Genomic DNA, 20,500 nt, shown 5'->3' on the forward strand with positions numbered 1-20,500 from the left:
TTGAGGCAAAGGACAAATCGTACTAAAAAAATGGTATCGAAAAGTTGGAAGATCGCTATAATCGCTGTATCGCCTCTGATGGCAATTATGTTGAATAATAAAAACGAATTTTGGCAAAAAATGTGTGTTTCTATTAAACGAACTTTTCAGCCGAACTGTTATGCTGAGCGTATTTACGCGTGCCGGGCGTCTGAGCATCCCGCATCCTTGACGTTTGGTTTGTGATCTATCGTCTGTGTGAATTTCATTTTCGTTCCGCACCGGTTACGACCAGCTGACGGAAACGCCAGCTCTACAATCTACAGACATCACATCATCATGTTATTGGTTAGAATCATTCGTTTGTTTTGTACCAGTTTAGCGTACTATCAACAACAATCACCATTCTAAATTCCGTTGTTCGAATAGAATTCGTTTCGTGTAAAATTGACACCAGCGGTCATCGGTCAAGTTCCACCGCTGACTAGGTATTACTAGATACGACGAATGAGTCAATCACGATTCATGACTCGTCGTTCTACTTTACATCATCTGTACAACTGCAACCGAGGAAACATATTCATTATGTAATTACTTTACCAATTACAGTGCTTCTCGTTGGTACGACGTCGTTACTACCGTTAAGTTTACTCCGTCGTCGTCCGCGCTCAGGTCACCCGATAGGTGAGTTCCCTCAGGTTAATTATTTGGTGCTTGCAGAAACGTCGTATTTTTTTCGCGACCACCAATGACTAATGCTTCACAATGCAGCGCAGTTGAAACACAGAAATTCGCTACCCAACGACGGTGCCTCCAGACGCTGAGAGAAATGTAGGTAATGTTCTTATCGAAACTGCTGCTCACGGCGAGGATGACGACAGCCACTTTCGCTTCTTGTCCTTGTTGTTATTGTTGTTGTTGTTGCTTCTCACTTTTCATCCGGCATGTTGAATATTCTCAGCTGCCCACATCTCGCGGTATCAGAACGATGGATGGCAAACATGTACGACCGAACCAACACTACGATAAGTCTCCGTTTGCGCGTTGCGGTGACAGACGAGTCAAATGCTAAACAACTACTACAGCGACAGAAAAGCTATGCTCCCGAATGTATTGGTGTTTACTCTAAAAATTTGGATACCGACGGACTGTGTTTTGTTGTGTATATCTAAAGTAGTGTCTACAAGCTTCACTTTTGATTGTAGTTATCTCTGTTTCTGAGCAAGCGAACGAACGAACGAACTTGAATACTAGCGCTTTGCTCGCTAAAGTCCGCTCATTTGTGAGAAGAGAGCCCGCTTGCTTGACAAAAGACTGAGTGTGGAAACAGTTTGATGCTACTTCCTACAAGCGTTCATGAATGCCGGGTTTTCAGGCAAACGTGTCCGCCGGATTCCAATTGGATTCGGAGCGGCGTTTCTAGAGTTCCATAGTTCGAATGAGCGCGTCTGGTTTTTTTTTTTGGTTTTTCCACACAATCGGAAAGACGAACTACGAACGCGACTAGCCGGCGACTCGTTATCAGGGTTATCCGGTGCGTACGGAGCTTGATGTGTGGCCTCTGTGTGTCAATAGGAAGCCGGTTTGAATGGTAAAAAAAGTCACGCTTGATGTCGTTAACCGACCCGTCTTCAAATTTCAAAAACATCCTTCTGAAGGCAATTCTCAGTTTGCTTTTGAAACCCACTTGTTTTTTGAGTTCAACGTTAAACCCGCCAAACTTTTCTCTCAATTTGTTATAGAAAACATGGTGTTCTAATTGATTTTACAATAAAAATGTTTGCTAGACGGAAAAACAAATTAGATTAGACGAGATTAAATCGTGCTCGTCGGATGATGGAATCAGAAGGCAAATTCGGAAAGTAGAAATGGTTTACTTTTATTCTACAATCGGCTAAACGTAACATACTCAAATTTGTGCATATCGTCTGTACGTGTACACTGAAGTCTTTTTTTATGCGAGTTTACGTACCGCATAACTCTAAAAATTCGCATAAAAATAAACCGCATAACTCTGAAACTTCGCATAAAAAACCGCATAACTCTGAAACTTTGCATAAAAAACCGCATAACTCTGAAAATTCGCATTAAAAAAACCGCATAACTCTGAAAATTCGCATAAAAAAGACCTTAGTGTACTTTGCGTAGTTATTTCAGATGTTATTTTGATGCAGCAGTCATTTACCTGTCTGTGCGTACAGCAAACCATATCCGTGATAATCGTTTCTTCGGACAGCTGTGAAATTCGCGCTGTAAATGGATGTTTGTTTTCAGGTTGATATATAATATCAAGCATTGCTCGGAACACGTCCAAAATACTCACCAAAATACAAGAAAATCATTTGACAGCACAACAACGCCCCCTGCACAAATCTAAAGCGATCAAAAACATAATTTCTGAATTCAGATGTGCCCTTTGCGCTATACTCCCCAGATTTGACCCCTTCCGACTAACATTTGTTTTCATCAAAGTCTAACACACTTGCAGCAATTATGAAGATGTGGAGAAAAGGTTTCAAGCCCCTTACAAATGTAAACAGTATTTTCGACATGCAGTATTCGAGAGTTGGTGGAAGGATGACAAAAATGCATAGCTTTCGGAGGCAACTAAGGAGTGTATCGATAAGTAGTTAGCAACATTCAAACAGTTATTACTCTGAAATGGCTTAATTTTTTGCAGCGTGTTTTGCGGTGACATGTTTGTTTACATGTTAATAACAGCTGCGCAATCGAATGGTTTCGGTACGGTTTATCGTTTCAATGATGAGTCGAATTGATCCGGAAACGCGGAAGAAAATTCTGCACAATTGGTGATCAGAAAGTGGTGTCACGTACAACGAAATTGCAAAACGGGTGAAAGTTCACCACACCAGTGTCAAAAATATTATCGAGAAGTTCGGTAAGACCCTTTCCATGAAGGATTTGCCCCGATCCGGTAGGAAAACGGGTCTCAGCCAACCCGGCCGGGACTTAAAAGTGGTTGAGTACATCAGGAAAAACACATCGGCGTCGACACGGAATTTGGCCAAGCAGTTCAACACCAGCATCGGGATGATTCAACGGATCAAAGTTCGGAACTCCCTGAAAACGTACAAGAAACAGAAGGTCCCGAAAAAGTCCCTGGTACAGCAAGTTCAGGCCAAAACAAGAGCGCAAAAACTGTATAACCAAATTCTACAGAATAAAGACGGATGCATCTTGCTCGACGACGAAACCTGCGCCAAGGAAGACTCCCGAGCGCTGCCCGGACCGCAATATTATACGAAATCGGTGTACCAGAACCTGGACGACGCTGACACCACGGTGGCGATGGAAAAGTTTGGGCAGAAGGTGTTGGTCTGGCGAGCAATTTGTACCTGTGGTTTGCGGTCGTCGATTTTCTTCACGAAGGGCACAATTAACGCCAAGGTGTATGTTTGAAGAAGAGAATGCTGCCACTGTACAGAAAGCATAAGGCTTCTCCTCTCTTCTGGCCGGATTTGGCTTCAGCCTACTACGCCAACTCCGTTCTACAGTGGTTGTCAAACAATAATGTACAATTCGTGCAAAAGGACATCAACCCACCGAACTGCCCGGATTTTCGGCCAATTGAAAGGTATTGGGCAATTGTCAAGCGGCACTTTCGGAAGGAAGGTACAGTGTCCCAAAACATGCAGGAGTTCAAAAAAAAAAAACTGGACAGCTGCCACCAGGTAAGTCACAAAAGTAACTGTGCAGAATTTAATGAAGAATGTCAAGCCCAAAGTGCGAGCGTTTCACAGAAACTAGGATTTTCTTCAATATAATCAGTGAAATGCATAAAAATGTAATTTTTCTACAATATATCGAAAACTGATTTCAAAATATGTTTTTTTTCTCGCTTTTTGATTCAATAATCAATGTTGCTAACTACTTTTCGATACACTTCTTACTTTCAAATCGTGGTAAGCCGGAAACGGTAGATTGTACAAAAATGGTGTCCAAGAAGAAGTTGTTGGAAATCGATTGGGCACTCTTGAAAAAATCCACTGCGACCTCTCCCAGGTTCTCTGCTGAACATCACGTAGGCCATTCTTTTTCGGCATTCTTGCTACATGTACAGCTCACTGTAGTCTGCCGTGTTTTATATGTTAAGCCTTCCAGTGTCCGCATGTTTGTATACTTGGTACAGCTCAGCGTGATTCATTCGTCTGAGCCATTTTTAATTCTCTCCTTCTCGCTGTTGTAATTGGATGTTCATGTAGTTTGACCAATCATTCGTTTTAAATTACCACCGAGTGCATCACATACATGGTCTTTTATCATAAAAATTTCCCACTCAGCATCAATGTTATACATACATTTAAATGTACAAAGACTTGCAAGATTTTTCCTGTTCATTTGTTTATTTCCATTTGACATAAATACTGCTTCCTGGATTTGAATTCTGTATTTTAAAAATTGTAAAATGAACACTTGAATTGCAATAACTTAATTGATATGTTTACGTTTCATCTTTGACTCATCAGTGCATAGCAGTTCAAATTGTACTGTTTTATGCAAAACTCGGCAGTTCAATTTGAACCGCTAAGCAGACGTAAAGTTTCTGCTATTTACTGCCGAGTTTGCAGTACAATTTGAGCTGCTATGCACTGATGAGTCAAAGACGAAACGTAAACATATCAAAGTCGGTTATGTGCCCTAGCCCGAAATTTAGATAACCCCTGAATGAATAACTTAGTTTTTTATACTCAATTTTTTTGCAGTGTATATTTTTTAGGAGCGCCCAATCGATTTCCTACAACTTGTTTTTGGACACCATTTTTGTACAATTTACAGTTTCCGTGTTACCACGATTTGCAGAAAGTGTATGCGAACACCCCTTTTAAGAATCAGTCTTAAGTCGAATTAGTCTCCACGCAAAATGAATGTTTTGTCATACTGAAAACGTGTGCAAAGTTTCATCCAAATCGGACGATGTAAATTCTGATGGTTTACTAATCATTTATGAAATTGCTCAGTTAGCAGAGACGCATCGAGTTCAACAGGAAAGATCCAGATAGAAAAATAAGATTTTGCTCCTCGACAACTTACCATCGCCGACTAAAATTGTAACTTTCAAACGGCTGTAACATTTTATCCATTGGGTATTTTCAATTAAAATTACAGATGAAACTAATTCAATGTGTAACTTTTTCATTCTGTTAGTGACAGTAGTAGTTTTACAAAAAATCCGGATCTTTCGCATCGTGTCACCGGAAGAAGGGCTGGAATTGTACAATTTACGATATTTCGAATATTAAATCGGTACAACGAAACGTGGTCAAAATGGAAGGTGAAAAGAATCACAAGTGGGTAGTTCGAGCTTTCAAGTGGAATTCTATAAGAGATGTGGCACAAAAACTGCAGTTGAATAAAACTTCAGACGTGAAAGACTACACAAGTACAGAATTCAAAAGGCATCGCATTGAACGGCAGAATGCGGTAGGAAATTCACGTACCCGGAAGTGCAGACAAAACTGCATTCTCTCATTAAAGATGACGCAGGAATTTTATCAGCTTTTTATTTTATTTTTGACATTCCGCAAATCGACTGTACTTTGTAAACAATCAACGTGGAAGCCGAAAGAAGGGAAAAAATTGTGCACAGTTATTTGGAAAATCCATTGTGGTCTGCATCTAGGCTAGCTAAACAGCTGAAATTGCCCAGAAATACCGTATGGCGCGTTATCAAACGGTATAAGGAAACATTGACGACGATTCGAAAGCCTCAAGCCAATCGTCGGAGTGGAACTGTCGACCGGAAACTGCGTGGTAAGATTTTGAAGACGATTAAGAGGAATCCTAATCTGTCGAACCGTGATTTGGCCAGAAAATTCGGTGCTGCCCATAGTACCGTGAGGAGAAGTCGACTCCGGGAAGGAATCAAGTCGTATCGAGCTAGCAAACAGCTAAATCGGACCATAAAACAGAATAGTGTGGTCAAAATTCGTGCTCGGAAACTATATGACCAGGTGCTGACCAAGTTCGGCGGGTGTCTTCTGATGGACGATGAAACCTATGTCAAGGCTGACTTCGGGCAAATCCCATATCAAAAATTTTACTTGGCAACGGCTCGGGGGGATGTTCAAACCAAATTTAAATTTGTTTTTGCGAACAAATTTGCAATAAAATTTATGATTTGGCAGGGCATTTGCAGCTGTGGCAAAAAAACGAAAGTTTTCGTTACAAATAAGATAATGACATCGTAACTATACCAAAAAGAGTGTCTCCAAAAACGGAATTTGCCGTTCATTCGATCCTACGACCATTCCGTAATGTTTTGGCCAGATTTGGCAAGCTGTCATTACAGCAAAGTCGTTCAAGAATGGTATGCAGAGAAAGAGAGAAAGGGGTCCAGTTTGTTCCGAAAAACCTTAACCCACCCTTGATCTTATAACTATTTCAGGTTTGTATCAGTTCATCATTTTTATTCAATGTGGACTTAATGTGAACTTAATGAAAAGATAAAGAAGTTTCATGTATGGAAGGTCACGACAAGCAAAAATGTGAGATGTGTATCTAACGTGTAGTGATTGGGCATGAGTCTGGACATTACACGAATGAAATCCCTACTCACATCAAGTCCCCTGAACCATGCCTTTGTCGATATTTTAGGAGTAATTGAGTGCATCCACCGACCCAGATCATCTCTAACTCATGAAGCTTGCCAGCTGGCAAGTGTTCTTTGGCGAGACGCGGTATAGAATTCGTTGAAAGCTATCGGTAGCCCATAAATTTCACCTTCAATAGCACCACGTTTGGCTAAAATATCGGCTCTTTCATTGCCTGAAATGGAGCAATGAGCCGGGACTCAGACTATAGTGATTTGATAATAATTATTCAATATGTCGTTCAGGCACTGTTTTATTTTGCCCAATAAAAACGGTTCATTCTTGCCAGTCTTGTTTAAGCGAATGGCTTCAATTGCACTCAGACTATCTGTGAAAAGATATTTTTTTGGTTTGGTGATAATGTGACGATTACACTCAAGCTATAATTAGCTGCTGCTGACTCTGCTATATAAACAGATGCAGGTTCTTGAAGCCTACATGAGACCGAAACATTATTGTTGAACATACCAAACCCAGTAGTCTCTTCAATTCGTAATCCGTCCTCGTAAAACATTTTCTCAGAGTCAATATGCCTGAGCTTACTTGAAAATATTTTTGGGATTTCCATCGAGCGTAGGTGTTCCGGGTTTCCACGCACTTCGCGGTGCATGAATGTGTCGAAAAATAAAGTTGAGTCAGGGACATTTAGGAGGCTGTCACGGATAGGAATATATTTTGAAGGGTCGATTTCCTGTGACATATGGTTAAAATATACTGCCACGAATCTTGTTTGAGATTGAAGCTCGACTAGTTTTTCGAAGTTACTAATAACCAGGGGATTCAGTACCTCACATCTTATTAGCAGTTGCGATGAAAGCTCCCTAAACGATCTTTCAATGGAAGAACTCCCGCCAGAACTTCAAGACTCATTGTATGTGTCAAATGCATGCAGCCTAAGGCAATTCGCAAACAACGATACTGAATTCGCTCAAGTTTGATAATATGAGAGTTTGCAGCGGAACGAAAGCAAACGCATCCATATTCCATCACTGAAAGTATCATTTTCTGATACAATATTGTTAGATCTTCCGGATGAGCACCCCACCAAGATCCTGTTATTGTTCGAAGAAAATTTACTCCTTGTTGGCATTTTGTTATCAGATACCTAATGTGTCTCCTCCCCATGTTCATTTGGAATCAAACCACACCCCGAGGTATTTGAAAGTCAAAACCTGTTGGATCATTCTTCCCATCATATGAAGCTGAAGCTGCGCGGGATCATGCTTTCTTGAAAAGACGACCAGCTCTGTTTTCTCCGCAGAGAATTCGATACCCAGATGAACAGCCCAAACGGACTAGTTATCTAAGGTATCTTGCAATGGTTTTTGCAGATCAATAGCTTTGGATCCAGTAACTGAAACCACGCCATCATCTGCCAATTGTCTTAGTGTACATGGGGTTACGAGACAGTTGTCAATGTCATTCACGTAAAAATAATAGAGGAACGGACTGAGGCATAAGCCTTGCGGGAGATCCCTGTAGCTAATTCTGAATGTTGCCAAATCGCCATGTGAAAAAAAACATGCACTTCTCTGACAAAAGGTTGTGCAAATAATTATTTATAACCGCTGGATGTCCATGTTGGTGGAGCTTGTCTGAAAGAACATCAACGGAAACTAAATCAAATGCTCCTTTAATGTCTAAAAATACAGATGCCATTTGTTGTTTTTGAGCGAAGGCAATTTGGATGTGAGACGAAAGCAATGCAAGGCAATCATTCGTCCCTTTATTTCTACGGAAGCCAAACTGAATATCTGACAACAAATCGTTCATCTCGACCCCATTCTGTCGAGACGTCGAAGAATAACTTTTTCGAACAATTTTATGATGTAGGACAACATTGCAATGGGTCCATATGAGTTGTCAATGGAAGCTGGTTTCCCCGGCTTTAGAATGGCGATTACTTTCACTTGTCTCCAGTCAGGTGGAACAATGTTTTGTTCAAAAAATTTTTTGAACAATTACAACAAACAGCAAGTTGAATTTATTCCTGTCCAACCCAGGAGCGTTATTGTTACAAGACATGAGTGCTATGGAAAATTCCATAATTGAAAAGGGGCAATCACTGAAACCATTATTTAGCATCTGAGCATTCTTTGTCTCACCAAGGGTTTGGAGGGCTTCTGTTAGACGATGGACCAATAAATCGTTTGGTTTGAGTTTGTACTGAGGTCTCCAGAACCGAACATACGAGGAAGTGATATACTTAAAGTGGGGGGGGGGAGTTCTTTCATTGAATTTAAAATACTAGAGATACTGCTTTGGTATTCAATCCAGTCAATAATTTTTGTCAAATCATATGGAATATTAACTGAACTATATATTGCTATCTTAATCGAAGAAAGTTTTGTTTTCAGTATAATTTTCCTCCATGAAAAAAAAAATGCAGAAAAATCATTCCAATCATTGGTATAATTTTTTAAATGCATGTTTTAGAACTAGAATTTATTTTGCTCTTTGTCTTCTGATAATTCAACGTCGGTCATCACTTGCTCGTTTAAGAATTTTTCAATACTGGAACATCTAACCATTTTCGAACGAGAAAGTTTCTTGCCCTACTCTAATGTTTTTTTCTCTTTTATTTGCAGAACGCTTACTTCAATTTTGAAAAGTCTAGCCTAGCACCCGCTAGTAGCAGAGTGCGCGATTGGTTTCGGAGCTCTCCAGTTGTGACTGTGTGAGGTGCTATTTCTTCACCCGTCGACCGGCTTTTTTTTTGTTTGTACATAAATTCTGTGAATTGGTGGTGGATCGGTGTGTGAGTGCACTGCACAAGTGGATTACTCATTTTTGTTTCGAACCGCACCGCACCGCCGAAAAGTGCGGGTATGCGTGTTGCTGCTGCCGGAGAAAACCAAAGCGAAGAATATAAAAAAAAGTGATAATTTACGGTCGAAGAAAATAAAAGAAAAATATGTTTGCGTTTTGAGTGAGGTTCAAATTCGAACCGGCCCGTCGTCGTCGTGCGAGCAGTGGAAAAGTGAAAATAAAAAAAAATAACAACAGCTTATCAGTTCAGTTCTCCCGGGCCCGGATCGCCGAAGTTTTGAGCGGGCTCTGAAGTTAGTGGGTGCTCCTCCTTTTTGGCGTGAGCGAGCGAGCAAGTGAGTTCGGCTTTCTCGGGGGGGTGGACGAATGAGTGAATGGGACTGGCGCGCGTTGCAGCAAACCTGATCAAAGTACCCGATGCAGTTGACGAGATGGCTCCCGCTCTTACCGAGCCGCTGAGCCAAAGTAAACTCTCGTCGTCGGCAACGTCCGGGGCCTCACCGCGAACCGGTGTTGAAACCAGCAGCCAACAGGAAGTACCGAGCAGTGTTAGTACGGATTCCGGCACCGGTACCGTTTCGACGAATCCTAGTGAAACCGATCTCGTTCTAACGGATAATACGGCTGCTCCTGGAATCGCAGAAACAGTGGACGATATTCAGAATAATAACAATAATAACAACGACGGGCAATTGTTAAAAATTGATTCGGATAGTGGGAAAGATCTCATCGAGCTTGCCCTTGAGCAGCTCCATCGAGATGAAGCTGTGGCGACGGCAGCTGAAAGTGCTATAGCGGGCGTTAGCACACCGACGGATACCGATATTTCGCAAGCTGTCATCGACCAGATTGTGCAGGTGGCTGCTTCGACCAGTGAAACGGCCACAGCCAGTGAAGTTCAGGGTGACCTCCAGCAGCTAGACTCTCAATCGTCTATCATTTCCAGTTCCAGCACCACCATGGGTCTGCAGAAAGATTACCTGAAGGACAATCCGGACATGGAACAGATGCTCGGGGAGCTAGCGTCTACTTCGGATATGGAACTACTTCAAGTGTTCAAAAGCCTCGAAGGTAATCCCAGTGGCGATGGGCTCTGTGCCGAACTGGCCGGAGGTCTATCGCTTTTCAACGATGTGGATGTGGTGAATATGTACGAAGAAGTGACTCAAGCCACTCCGACCAACAAAGATCACGAGCGGCTCGAAATGCACGCCGAGATCGTCAAACGGCAGTCACAAATGCAGCGAAAGTATGACTTTCTCATTAGACGGCTCAACAAGCTGCAGGCTCGCTACATGGGTCAACACGTGAGTGAAGAAATTGCCGGCCTGTTTGAATACTCGCAACGCTACTGGAAGAAAAAGGACAAAGAAAATGCCAAAGGTCACGGTGCCAGTTCGTCCACGGTTTCGCCAACATCGCTCATTCCGGACATCATCCCGTACCAACCTCATCCACCTTCGTCGTCGGACAAGCTGAAACCCATCTCGGCCAACGCTATGAAAACGTTTGCCAAGCGGCTGGAAGGAATCGCCACCACCCAGTGTTCGACGCAAACCAAACGAATTTATAGCAACCGATATTTCCAAGGTACCACCGGTGGTCCATCACCGATGGAGACATCATCATCGTCATCCGCACCATCAAGCTCGATCCCGAAGTTCGATGATACGGTAATCGATCAGTTGGAGCAGACGGCTGGCCTGTTGCATTCGGAACTGCACCAGGTACAGTGTACGATCGACTCGGAAGCGACGGTCAGCAGTTCCGGTGGTGAATCGGCGGATGAAATGGTTCTGTACAATAACCTCAATCAGCAATCGTTGACAATGTAAGTACACTTTTCAGCATTTTCATTCATCAACTGAGAAATGCAAATGTCTGTTCATGGTGAAACCAAAACGTTATTTCCGTTCTTTCGATTTGTTGCATCATCTCATCCTACTTGTTAGAGTACAGATCATAATTGACGGGGAGTGTACGCACTACTAGTCCGGTAAAACTTTCACTATCACATGTATGCTACCATGGCTGATGTGGTTTTGCTCAGTATCTGTTGTTCCCAACCGTAATGATGCAACCTTCCGTTAGATTATGCTGGGAGAACCTAAAGGTTATGCTGGGATGCGACCGAACCAAAGAAAACCACACTAGCTGTTGCGAAATAGCTAGTGGAAATCGTTTGCAAAACGTTTTCCTCTTTCCATCTGCTGCTGCTGCTGCTGCTCACACAATACACCACCAATACTACTTCAAACCATGCTGTCTGTCTCTTGAAGGGAACTCGTTCGAATTGGAAACCGGGAGGCATGTGCTCTGCTGACTACTCTGCGTTAGTGTGTTAGTGTGTACTGATGTTTTTGCCTTTCTGCCGCTGCCAAGCCACGCACAGACCTTGAACTGAAACCAGGCAATAGCACAAACAGCGGTAGAAAGACATATGCTTACGGAAAACCGGCAATTTTTGTATTTTTTCGACAAGTTGAAACACTGTCGGGATGGTTTGTGTGTTTGATGTTACAGGTTCGTGTTCGTTCACGACTAAACATGAGCCAGCTTTGGAAGCGCGCGGCGCGGTTTTCCCATGTTGTAAAACCTCAATTTGATCAATTTCGAAGCACTCTAGAATAAATAAATGATTTGTAAGTGTGGCGATCGATCCAATTAAAGTTGGAAGCAGGGTGTCGAACTATTACTGTGTACTGATCGTTCATCGTAAATAAAACACTAATAAGGATACGTTATAAGTATGAGCATGAACTTAGCGAGGCACCTCTCGCCGATGGTAACGCAAATAGTTGAATAATTTTGCTAATTAGTTACGATAATTTTGAACTTGTTGCTCAATTTAATTTTATTTTTTTGAGTACTTCGCTTAGTTCATGTGAAGTTAGCGAAGCGCCCTTCCAAATATGCTTCAAAACAAATCATAGCCCAGTGAATAATTTGTTGATAATTAGTTACGATAATTTCAAATTTGTTGCTCAATATATATTTTTTATTTTTGATGTGGAACACATCTTTATTTTCTATATAGGGATGCAAATCAGAAACTCTATTTTGTACCAATTATTTATATTATTTCATTATTTGATTGGAAACATTTCTAAGTTTCGATTTGAATGTATCAAGCCACATATTTTCAGTTATATATGATTAAAATTTTGAATAGTAGCGAGCAGTGTCCTATTTTGTCTGCTAAAAATCTCCGGCATACCGGACTTCCCTGCCACAGACGATGGTTTTGAAAAAGTAAGCGATATATCAAAGGGAAAGCATCGCTCTGATTGGTCAATCGATGCAAAAGCGAAACTGTTGGAAGCACGCGAATCTATAAATAGAAGCAAAATTATAGCTAACGTTTCAGTCCTACGCGTAGCATGCTAGAGGTAGGTTGTTGCTAGACGGCAAGACAAAAAGTGCCATAAAACGATTTGAAGCTTTAATTGGTATTCTGATCTTGTGTCATGCAAGCTCGGATGAAATGTCATGTTATGTCGTTTCGCCTGAGAAATTGACAACTACAAATTTTGAGTGCTTATGATTAATTTCTAATTTAAAAAAGATGAAATCGATTGATAATGAGAAAAAGTTTATCACTTCAACCGAAATCGCGGAATGGTAGAGAAACTTAACGCTGTAAAAATAAATGCTTACATACAAAACTTGAACATTAGCTTGACGAAGGGAAGCTTAAATATCGAAATCGGAAATATGTACAAAGATAAAATTGCATACATTTGGGATATTGGTGTAATTTCGTCGGCTATAAAACAAATGCAAATCAAGACAAATGATGCTCGGTGTTGGTTCCTAATTAAGATCAATCTAAGCAGACTCTCGTGCAATTGCAGATTAAAAAGTGTGACGATTGATAGAACTTTTGGATTGTAGATCGTTAGAAATTTTGGTTGCCTCGTTCCACATCAATGGCTCGAACAACCCCATGGGGCTGATTCTTGTAGTTTTTTGAGTACTTCGCTAAGTTCATATGAAGTTAGCGAAGTACTCAAAAAAATAGAACCAAAAATTGAGCTTCGATCTGTTTTGAAGCATATTAGAAAGTGTAGCTTCGCTAACTTCATATGAACTTAGCGAAGTACTCAAAAAAAATAAAAAAATGAGCAACAAATTTAAAATTATTCTAATTAATCAGTAACAAATTATTCACCTATTTGCGTTATCATCGGCGAGAGGTGCCTCGCTAAGTTCATGCTCATGTTATAAGTAATTTCATAGTAGTGATAAAAAAATTGTTCATATTTTCGGACGATTGGTTGGTTCAAGAAAGAACTAAAAGGAAGACTAACTACTGGAGTAAACGATTGAATTTTAATGGAACTGAACTGGAATTACTGCATTTTCTGGCTTTTCTTCGGTTACAAAGTAACCGTTCTGTACAAAAAGTAAGGAGTGTATCGAAAAGTAGTTAGCAACATTGATTATTGAATAAAAAAGCAAAAAAACATATTTTGACACCTTCGACTGTACCTTCCTTCCGAAAGTACCGCGTGACAATTGCCCAATACCTTTCAATTGGCCGAAGATCCGGGCAGTTCGGTGGGTTGATATCCTTTTCCACGAATTGTACATTATTTTTTGACAACCACTGTTGAACGGAGTTGGCGTAGTGGGCTGAAGCCAAATCCCGCCAGAAGAGAGGAGGAGCCTTATGCTTTCTGTACAGTGGCAACATTCTCTTCTTCAAACATTCTTCCTCGTACACCTTGGCGTTAATTGTGCCCTTCGTGAAGAAAATCGACGATCCAAACCACAGGTACAAATTGCTTGCCAGACCAACACCTTCTGCCCAAACTTTTCCATCGCCACCGTGGTGTCAGCGTCGTCCAGGTCCTAGTACACTGATTTCGTATAATATTGCGGTCCGGGCAGCGCTCGAGAGTCTTCCTTGGCGTAGGTTTCGTCGTCGATCAGGATGCATCCGTCTTTATTCTGTAGAATCCGGTTATACAGTTTTCGCGCTCTTGTTTTAGCCTGAACTTGCTGTACCAGAGACTTTTTCGGCACCTTCTGTTTCTTGTACGTTTTCAGGGAGTTCCGAACTTTGATCCGTTGGATCATCCTGATGCTCGTGTTGAAGCTTGGCCAAATCCCGCGTCGACGCCGATGGGTTTTTCCTGATGTGCTCAACCACTTTTAAGTCCCGGCCGGGCTGGCTGGAACCCGTTTTCCTACCGAATCGGGGCAAATCCTTCATGGAAAGGGTCTTACTGAACTTCTCGATAATATTTTTGACACTGGTGTGGTGCACTTTCACCCGTTTCGCAATTTCGTTGTACGTGACACCACTTTCTGAGCACCAAGTGTGCAGAAATATCTTTCGCGTTTCCGGATCAATTCGACTCATCATTGAAACGATAAACCGTACCGAAACAACCGATTGCGCAGCTGTTATTGACATGTAAACAAACATGTCACCGCAAAACACGTTGCAAAAAATTAAGCCATTTCAGAGTAATAACTGTTTGAATGTTGCTAACTACTTATCGATACACTCCTTAAGATTCAGTTCCAGTGTTATAGTTTAAATTTCTGAACCTGTAATCTAGAACTCAATCCTGAAACTGAATACTAAGATAACCTGGAATTAAGTTCAGAATTCAGATGGACCAGAATCTAGGTTCTGAATTCAGTTTTTGGTTTTGTACCAGAATCCAATCCAAAATTGGGGAAGGGTATAGCGTGATAATGAATTTTCTTGGGCTTTCCGTTGTGAGAATCATGAATCAATCTGAAAAATAACCCTTTCGGCGAAATGACCCTGATCCGATTTTAGACCGTGCTTTACATTTTATGCTCTTCCAGTTGAACTTCGGGACTGATATATGGCTGATTACTTCAAAGCCGTCTTCCGAATGCGAAAAAGGCAAGCAAGCGTAATGAGCTTTCCTCATTGTTTCCAAAAGTTTGAGAAAACTATATTTTTGAATTTGATCAGTATCAAACGGAGAAAACCGATTAAGAAATGACATGTGTGACTTGAATTCGTAGTCAACTCCTAACCGGGGAAATTGTTTTACCAATTAAACTACCGTGAATATGAAAACACATAAAAAGATAGCCCAATTGATTAAAAAAAAACAAGCATGCTTCGCTTTACTCTTCCACCACAGCATTCAATTACAGTCCTATTCCTATGGAAACACATCGAACAGTAAATCAAAACACACACTCTAGTCTATCTTCATTTCTACTTTGCCATCCGACACTGGTTTGAGATTTTGTGTTTGTCTCCTCTTTGCTGCCTTCTGACGCTCCGGACGTAGTTCGCCGGCCGCAGTTGACTCAGATGATTATTGTTTTGATTCCGGAGTGAAGTAATGGATCCATGTTTCATCCATTGTCACATATCCACAAAAAAAATTGATTTATTACTTGTATACATTGGTAAAGTACGACTTTGAATCATCAAGACTATGAGAAGAGGTGGCAATAATTTTGAAAAGAGCTTTCTCATGGTCAAATGTTCATACATAATTGTGAACACACTTTTTTTTTTAAATTTATCAGAAGCCTCAGCTATCTCACGCAATTTCAATTTTAAATTTTTGTACTTCTTGCTGTTTTCTGGAGTAACCACCTCAATTGGACGACCGAAAGGTTCACCTTCTCCGGTGGCTGTACGATCACGTTTGATTTCAGAAAACCAATAACAAAAGTTTTTTTTTTCGATGGAGCAGTCTGGATTATACTTTTGAAGCCATTGCTGGGCTTGCACAGTTTTTTTTCTCATCAAGAAGCATCGATAAGTTAACACACCCAATTGCTTCTTATCCATTGTTTTGAAAATAACAAAAGTAGCTTCACTTAAATGGTCACTTTTTTCCTGATTAATCGAAATATCATTGATATACTTCATATGGATTTGGTGATGATAGCGCCATCTATGTGTCAGTCACACGACATATTGAGTGAATAGGCATATAAAAACATACGATGAACCTTGATCCGATTCATTTGATTCTCACATATCGGTAAAAACTAAGAATCTGGCATTTATGTTTCTCAAGGTATTTGGTCCTTGAAGCGCAGTCATATCGTGTTTTATGTATGAATTGTTATCATCTTTTTAAATTTGATATAGAAACTATGTCAGTGGATTCGGTTTTCGGTTGAAATAATTCCGCTGTACAGTTACAAGGCTTAGTTGTATGGAATACTTTTATAACCGGGATATTTTCTGCAAAACACTGAACGACTGGACAAAAATCACTATGATTGTTTAAAAGTTTCATTACACTACCTACTGATGCTTCGAATGTCATATTGATGAGTACTAAATATTACAAATTTACCATGCAAACGAGATCAAGAGGTTCATTGGTTTTCCATCGTCAACGAGTTTCCAAATCTTGAACTAGGTTTAATAATCTGTAAAGTAAATAGTTCTTAGAACCTCTTTCAAGAAAAATCGTCTTTACTGTTTTTCCACACAAGCGAAGAATTCAACAAACTCCAAACCATTCTATTCTGACTGCTGTCGCTGCTCGCCAGAATGACAGCTCATCATCTGCCGAGCGAATGGAATGACATTTCCGTATCTTCCATGTTCGCCTTCGTCTGGTGGTAAAAGTTGATGTTCCTGCTCTCATCGAGGCAAAGGAGGATCCATACCTCTTTTACAGTCGGCCGATCTCACTTTGTCCATCGAGTAGCACTCTGTCAATCGCGTATGGTTCTGGCGTTCAAAGTGTGGTCGTGGTCGTGGTTGTTAGTTGTGTCGTGCCTCTCTACAATCAGTTCCAATATGCATACACAATAACACTATACACGGCGGCCTACGGCCAGCCAGAGAAAGAAACCGCATACGGCGTCGTTGAACGTGGTTCGCACACCGCCTCACGACTAATCAAATCCGTCGGCTGTCGGTATGAACAAACCAACTTGGCAACGTTGCTCGCATTGCCGTGCTTTGTAGACTATAGAGAGACTATGCGGGTGCCCGTGGTTGCGGCCGGCGGCACAACCTCTTCACGCACTTAGTGTCTGTATACACATGCTTGAATAGAAGTAATCATACGCTCGTTCTCACATGGTGTGCTGGACTGGACGGTCGAATCTAGGGGTGATGATTTTTTCCCTTGAAGGAGTTTTTTTGTGAATATTACTCATGTCAAAAAACAAGTTTCTGATCGTTTCGACTAATAGTCAATGTTTGGTGATGATGATTTTACACGTCGATGTACTTTAAAATTCATTGGAGACTTACTTCCAGTCACGCCACGGATGAAGCTTTGGAAACATAAAATCTACTCAGACTCATACTAATTCATGTCATTTATTTATTTAATGTTCCATTGACCAATTATTCTGTTAGCAACTAATTCAATGTTGCTTAATTTTACTTTGTATGATAAATTACAGTGAGTTAAAAACAATGTTATCAATTCGTTTGATTATCTTGATTGAATTCTGGATCTAAAACAGCTATTTTGAATGCTTGTTTAAACGGTGAAACTTTATTCTGGTGATTTTTTTTTCGAAAAATATACATATAGGATAGGGTATAGGATAACTATATGTGGCGTCTCGTGATAAAATTTACGGATTGTGCACTGAATAAGTGGTATGCTATCAGATATAGTAGTTCGTTGTAAATAAAAACTAAAAATTGAAGAATGGATATTCGCTTGTGTTTTTCAACATAATTAAATAACGATGGATTTTTTTAATAAACTTATTTCGTATCATCGATAAAATAAGTGAATTCGGCGTTCTGTACGTTGAGAAATCTGTCAATAACTTCATCAATCAATTGCTTCGGCAATGCAACTGAGACAGCAATTCGTTTTTAACTGCCATAAACATAAGTCTCTGCTGAAGGTGTACATACAAGTTCTCACACAGCCAAACGCGGCGCTCTCACGAATGATGGCCAATAGCTCGCCTGTGCGCTCCAGTAAACGTAGGCTACTGGCAGAAGTGGCAGTTTCGATCCTCAGGTACGGCAGCCCGGTATGGGCGTCGGCACTGATGTGTCTTCGCGTGATCAGTGCATACCGCACTGTATCGAGGGATACGGCCTGCGTGGTTGCAATTATGATGCCTATTGGTCTGATAGTGAATGAAGAAGCGGAGTGCTACAGCATGCGAGGAGACAGGAACGCTCGTAGGGCCTCCAAAGCCGCTTCTCTACGCAATTGGTGGATACATCGGCTCATACCTAGAGTCTCGAGTTGGTTAAATAGACCTCACGGAGAAGTGAACTTCGGCCTGACGCCATTCCTCACAGGCCACGGGTGCTTCAGGTGGTACCTCCACAGGTTCGGCTTCGCGACATCTCCTGTATGTCCTGGCTGCCCAGACGATATTGAGACGACAGAACACGTCTTGTTCGCATGTTCCCGTTTCGCGGCTCAAAGGAGTGAGCTACTGGAGGCATATGGCATTGACACCACACCGGAGAACCTGATCCAAAGAATGTGCCACTGCGTAGAGAACTGGAACGCAGTGTCGACCGCGGCATCCTAAATTGCGAAATGGAGTGCGGAACAACAAGTAGCCGCGACCGCTGGTCGCGTGCAATCGTAGTAGGCTCAAGAGGGATCAGCGAATAAACGTTGGTCCGGGAGAACCTCCTTCGTCGGGGAACTCTCCGTCGGTGTAGGCTAGATCCTTCGGGCGGGGGCTAGTCGAGTAGTCGCCACAATACCGATTCGAGTCGTCGAGGCGCCAGCGAACCGGAAGCCATGCTCCAACCGGAATCATCGGACCGACCTCGGCACTCTTTCGGGTGTCCCGTGTGGTGTAAGAGAGGATTCGGTGTCGGGAGAATCTCCTTCGCCGGGGAACTCTCCGTCGGAGTAGTCTAGATCCTTTGTCGGGGACTAGATGAGTAGATCGTCGCGTGGTACCGTTAGGATCGTCTGAGCGCCAGTGAACCGGAAGTCACGCTCCAACCGGAATCATTGGATCGACTTAGGCATCCTTTCGGTCGAGTCGTAGACGTGTACCATAAGCGTCGGTTCGGGAGGACTTCCCTCGTCGGGGAACCCTCCGTCGGTGTAGACTAGATCTTTTGGCGGAGACTAGTCCAGTAGTTCCGCGACGTAGCATCAGTTTTGGGTCGTCGAGGCGCCAGTGAACCGGAAGTTACCCTCCAACCGGCATCACTGGACCGACCTCGTCATCCAACTGGTCGATCCCTCGAGAGCAGGATGCTGATCCCCATTCTGCATAAATCTGGGGAGGGTGCTGTGAGTACCAATAGCCTTCCACCTCGAAGTAATACCTAGCGGTGGTGCCGGGGAGGTAGGGTTGGAGATCCAAGGTGTTTTAGTGGGTAGTTCCAATTATCAGTTGGATAGTCCTGTGGAGAGTCCCACACTCCGTGCGTAAATTGCATTTCACCTTGTAAAAAAAAGCCAAACGTGACAGAGAGAACAACAAATCTCAGAGCTGAGCTGAGTGATGCCTTTTCGTCTTGAATCTGTACAGTTACTCGTGTGCACAGAAAAGACACTAACACAGCGACAAGAGATTCTTGAAATTTAAAGTTGAATGTATATGAGATATTTGTAAATATACTCTATTTCGGTGCACAAGGTGAAGTGCTCGAGTTCAGAGCGGCTCCACGTATTCATTATTTTATATTCGGTATCATCGGACATGCTTTCATCAAATAATTAGAGAACATAAAAAATGATTGAATGTGGATGGGGATGCAGTTAATACCTTCAATTTGACCGGTTGTGCAGTGCATATGAGGACGAGACGCCACCGCTTCTACTATCCTACTGACACCAAGAATCATTCCGAGTCAAGGTACGCAACATTTTGTACTTTTCGAGCATATTGAAAATGACTGGAGCTAACATCCTTCAAAAACCGCACACCAAGTAGTTTGGGTGCATGATAAATGTAGATAACTCTTAAATTGCATTGCGGAATACTTAGTACTTTTTGAGACATTCGTTGCAATACTAATGCTTAACTCATTCATCAATCCTCATTCGTACTCGTAAGTGTGCCTTTCCACAAGAACATCTAGTAAATCGAGTGCATGATCAAATTGAATGTATCCAAATACATACATAGAAGGTCTAATTTACTTCTGCTGGTTGCAGACGACTGCTGCCTACGATGTCTAAAAAGCGAATGAGCGTTTAAGGCAGAAGGTT

General features: G+C 41.7%; 1 protein-coding gene across 2 annotated transcripts in view; it reads left to right on the forward strand.

Moving 5' to 3' along the window:
* The window catches only part of LOC131427306 (uncharacterized), a 64,053-nt gene that overhangs the window by 14,119 nt on the left and 29,434 nt on the right, over positions 1–20,500 (forward strand). For both annotated transcript variants that reach the window (XM_058590372.1, XM_058590371.1), the window contains exon 4: positions 9,179–11,190. In XM_058590372.1, coding sequence (XP_058446355.1) covers positions 9,734–11,190 — 1,457 coding nt within the window. In that variant the 5' untranslated portion in view covers positions 9,179–9,733. The remainder of the gene's footprint in view (positions 1–9,178; positions 11,191–20,500) is intronic.

Source organism: Malaya genurostris, chromosome 2 (genome assembly GCF_030247185.1).
Source record: "Malaya genurostris strain Urasoe2022 chromosome 2, Malgen_1.1, whole genome shotgun sequence".
Classification (NCBI taxonomy): Eukaryota; Metazoa; Arthropoda; class Insecta; order Diptera; family Culicidae; genus Malaya; species Malaya genurostris.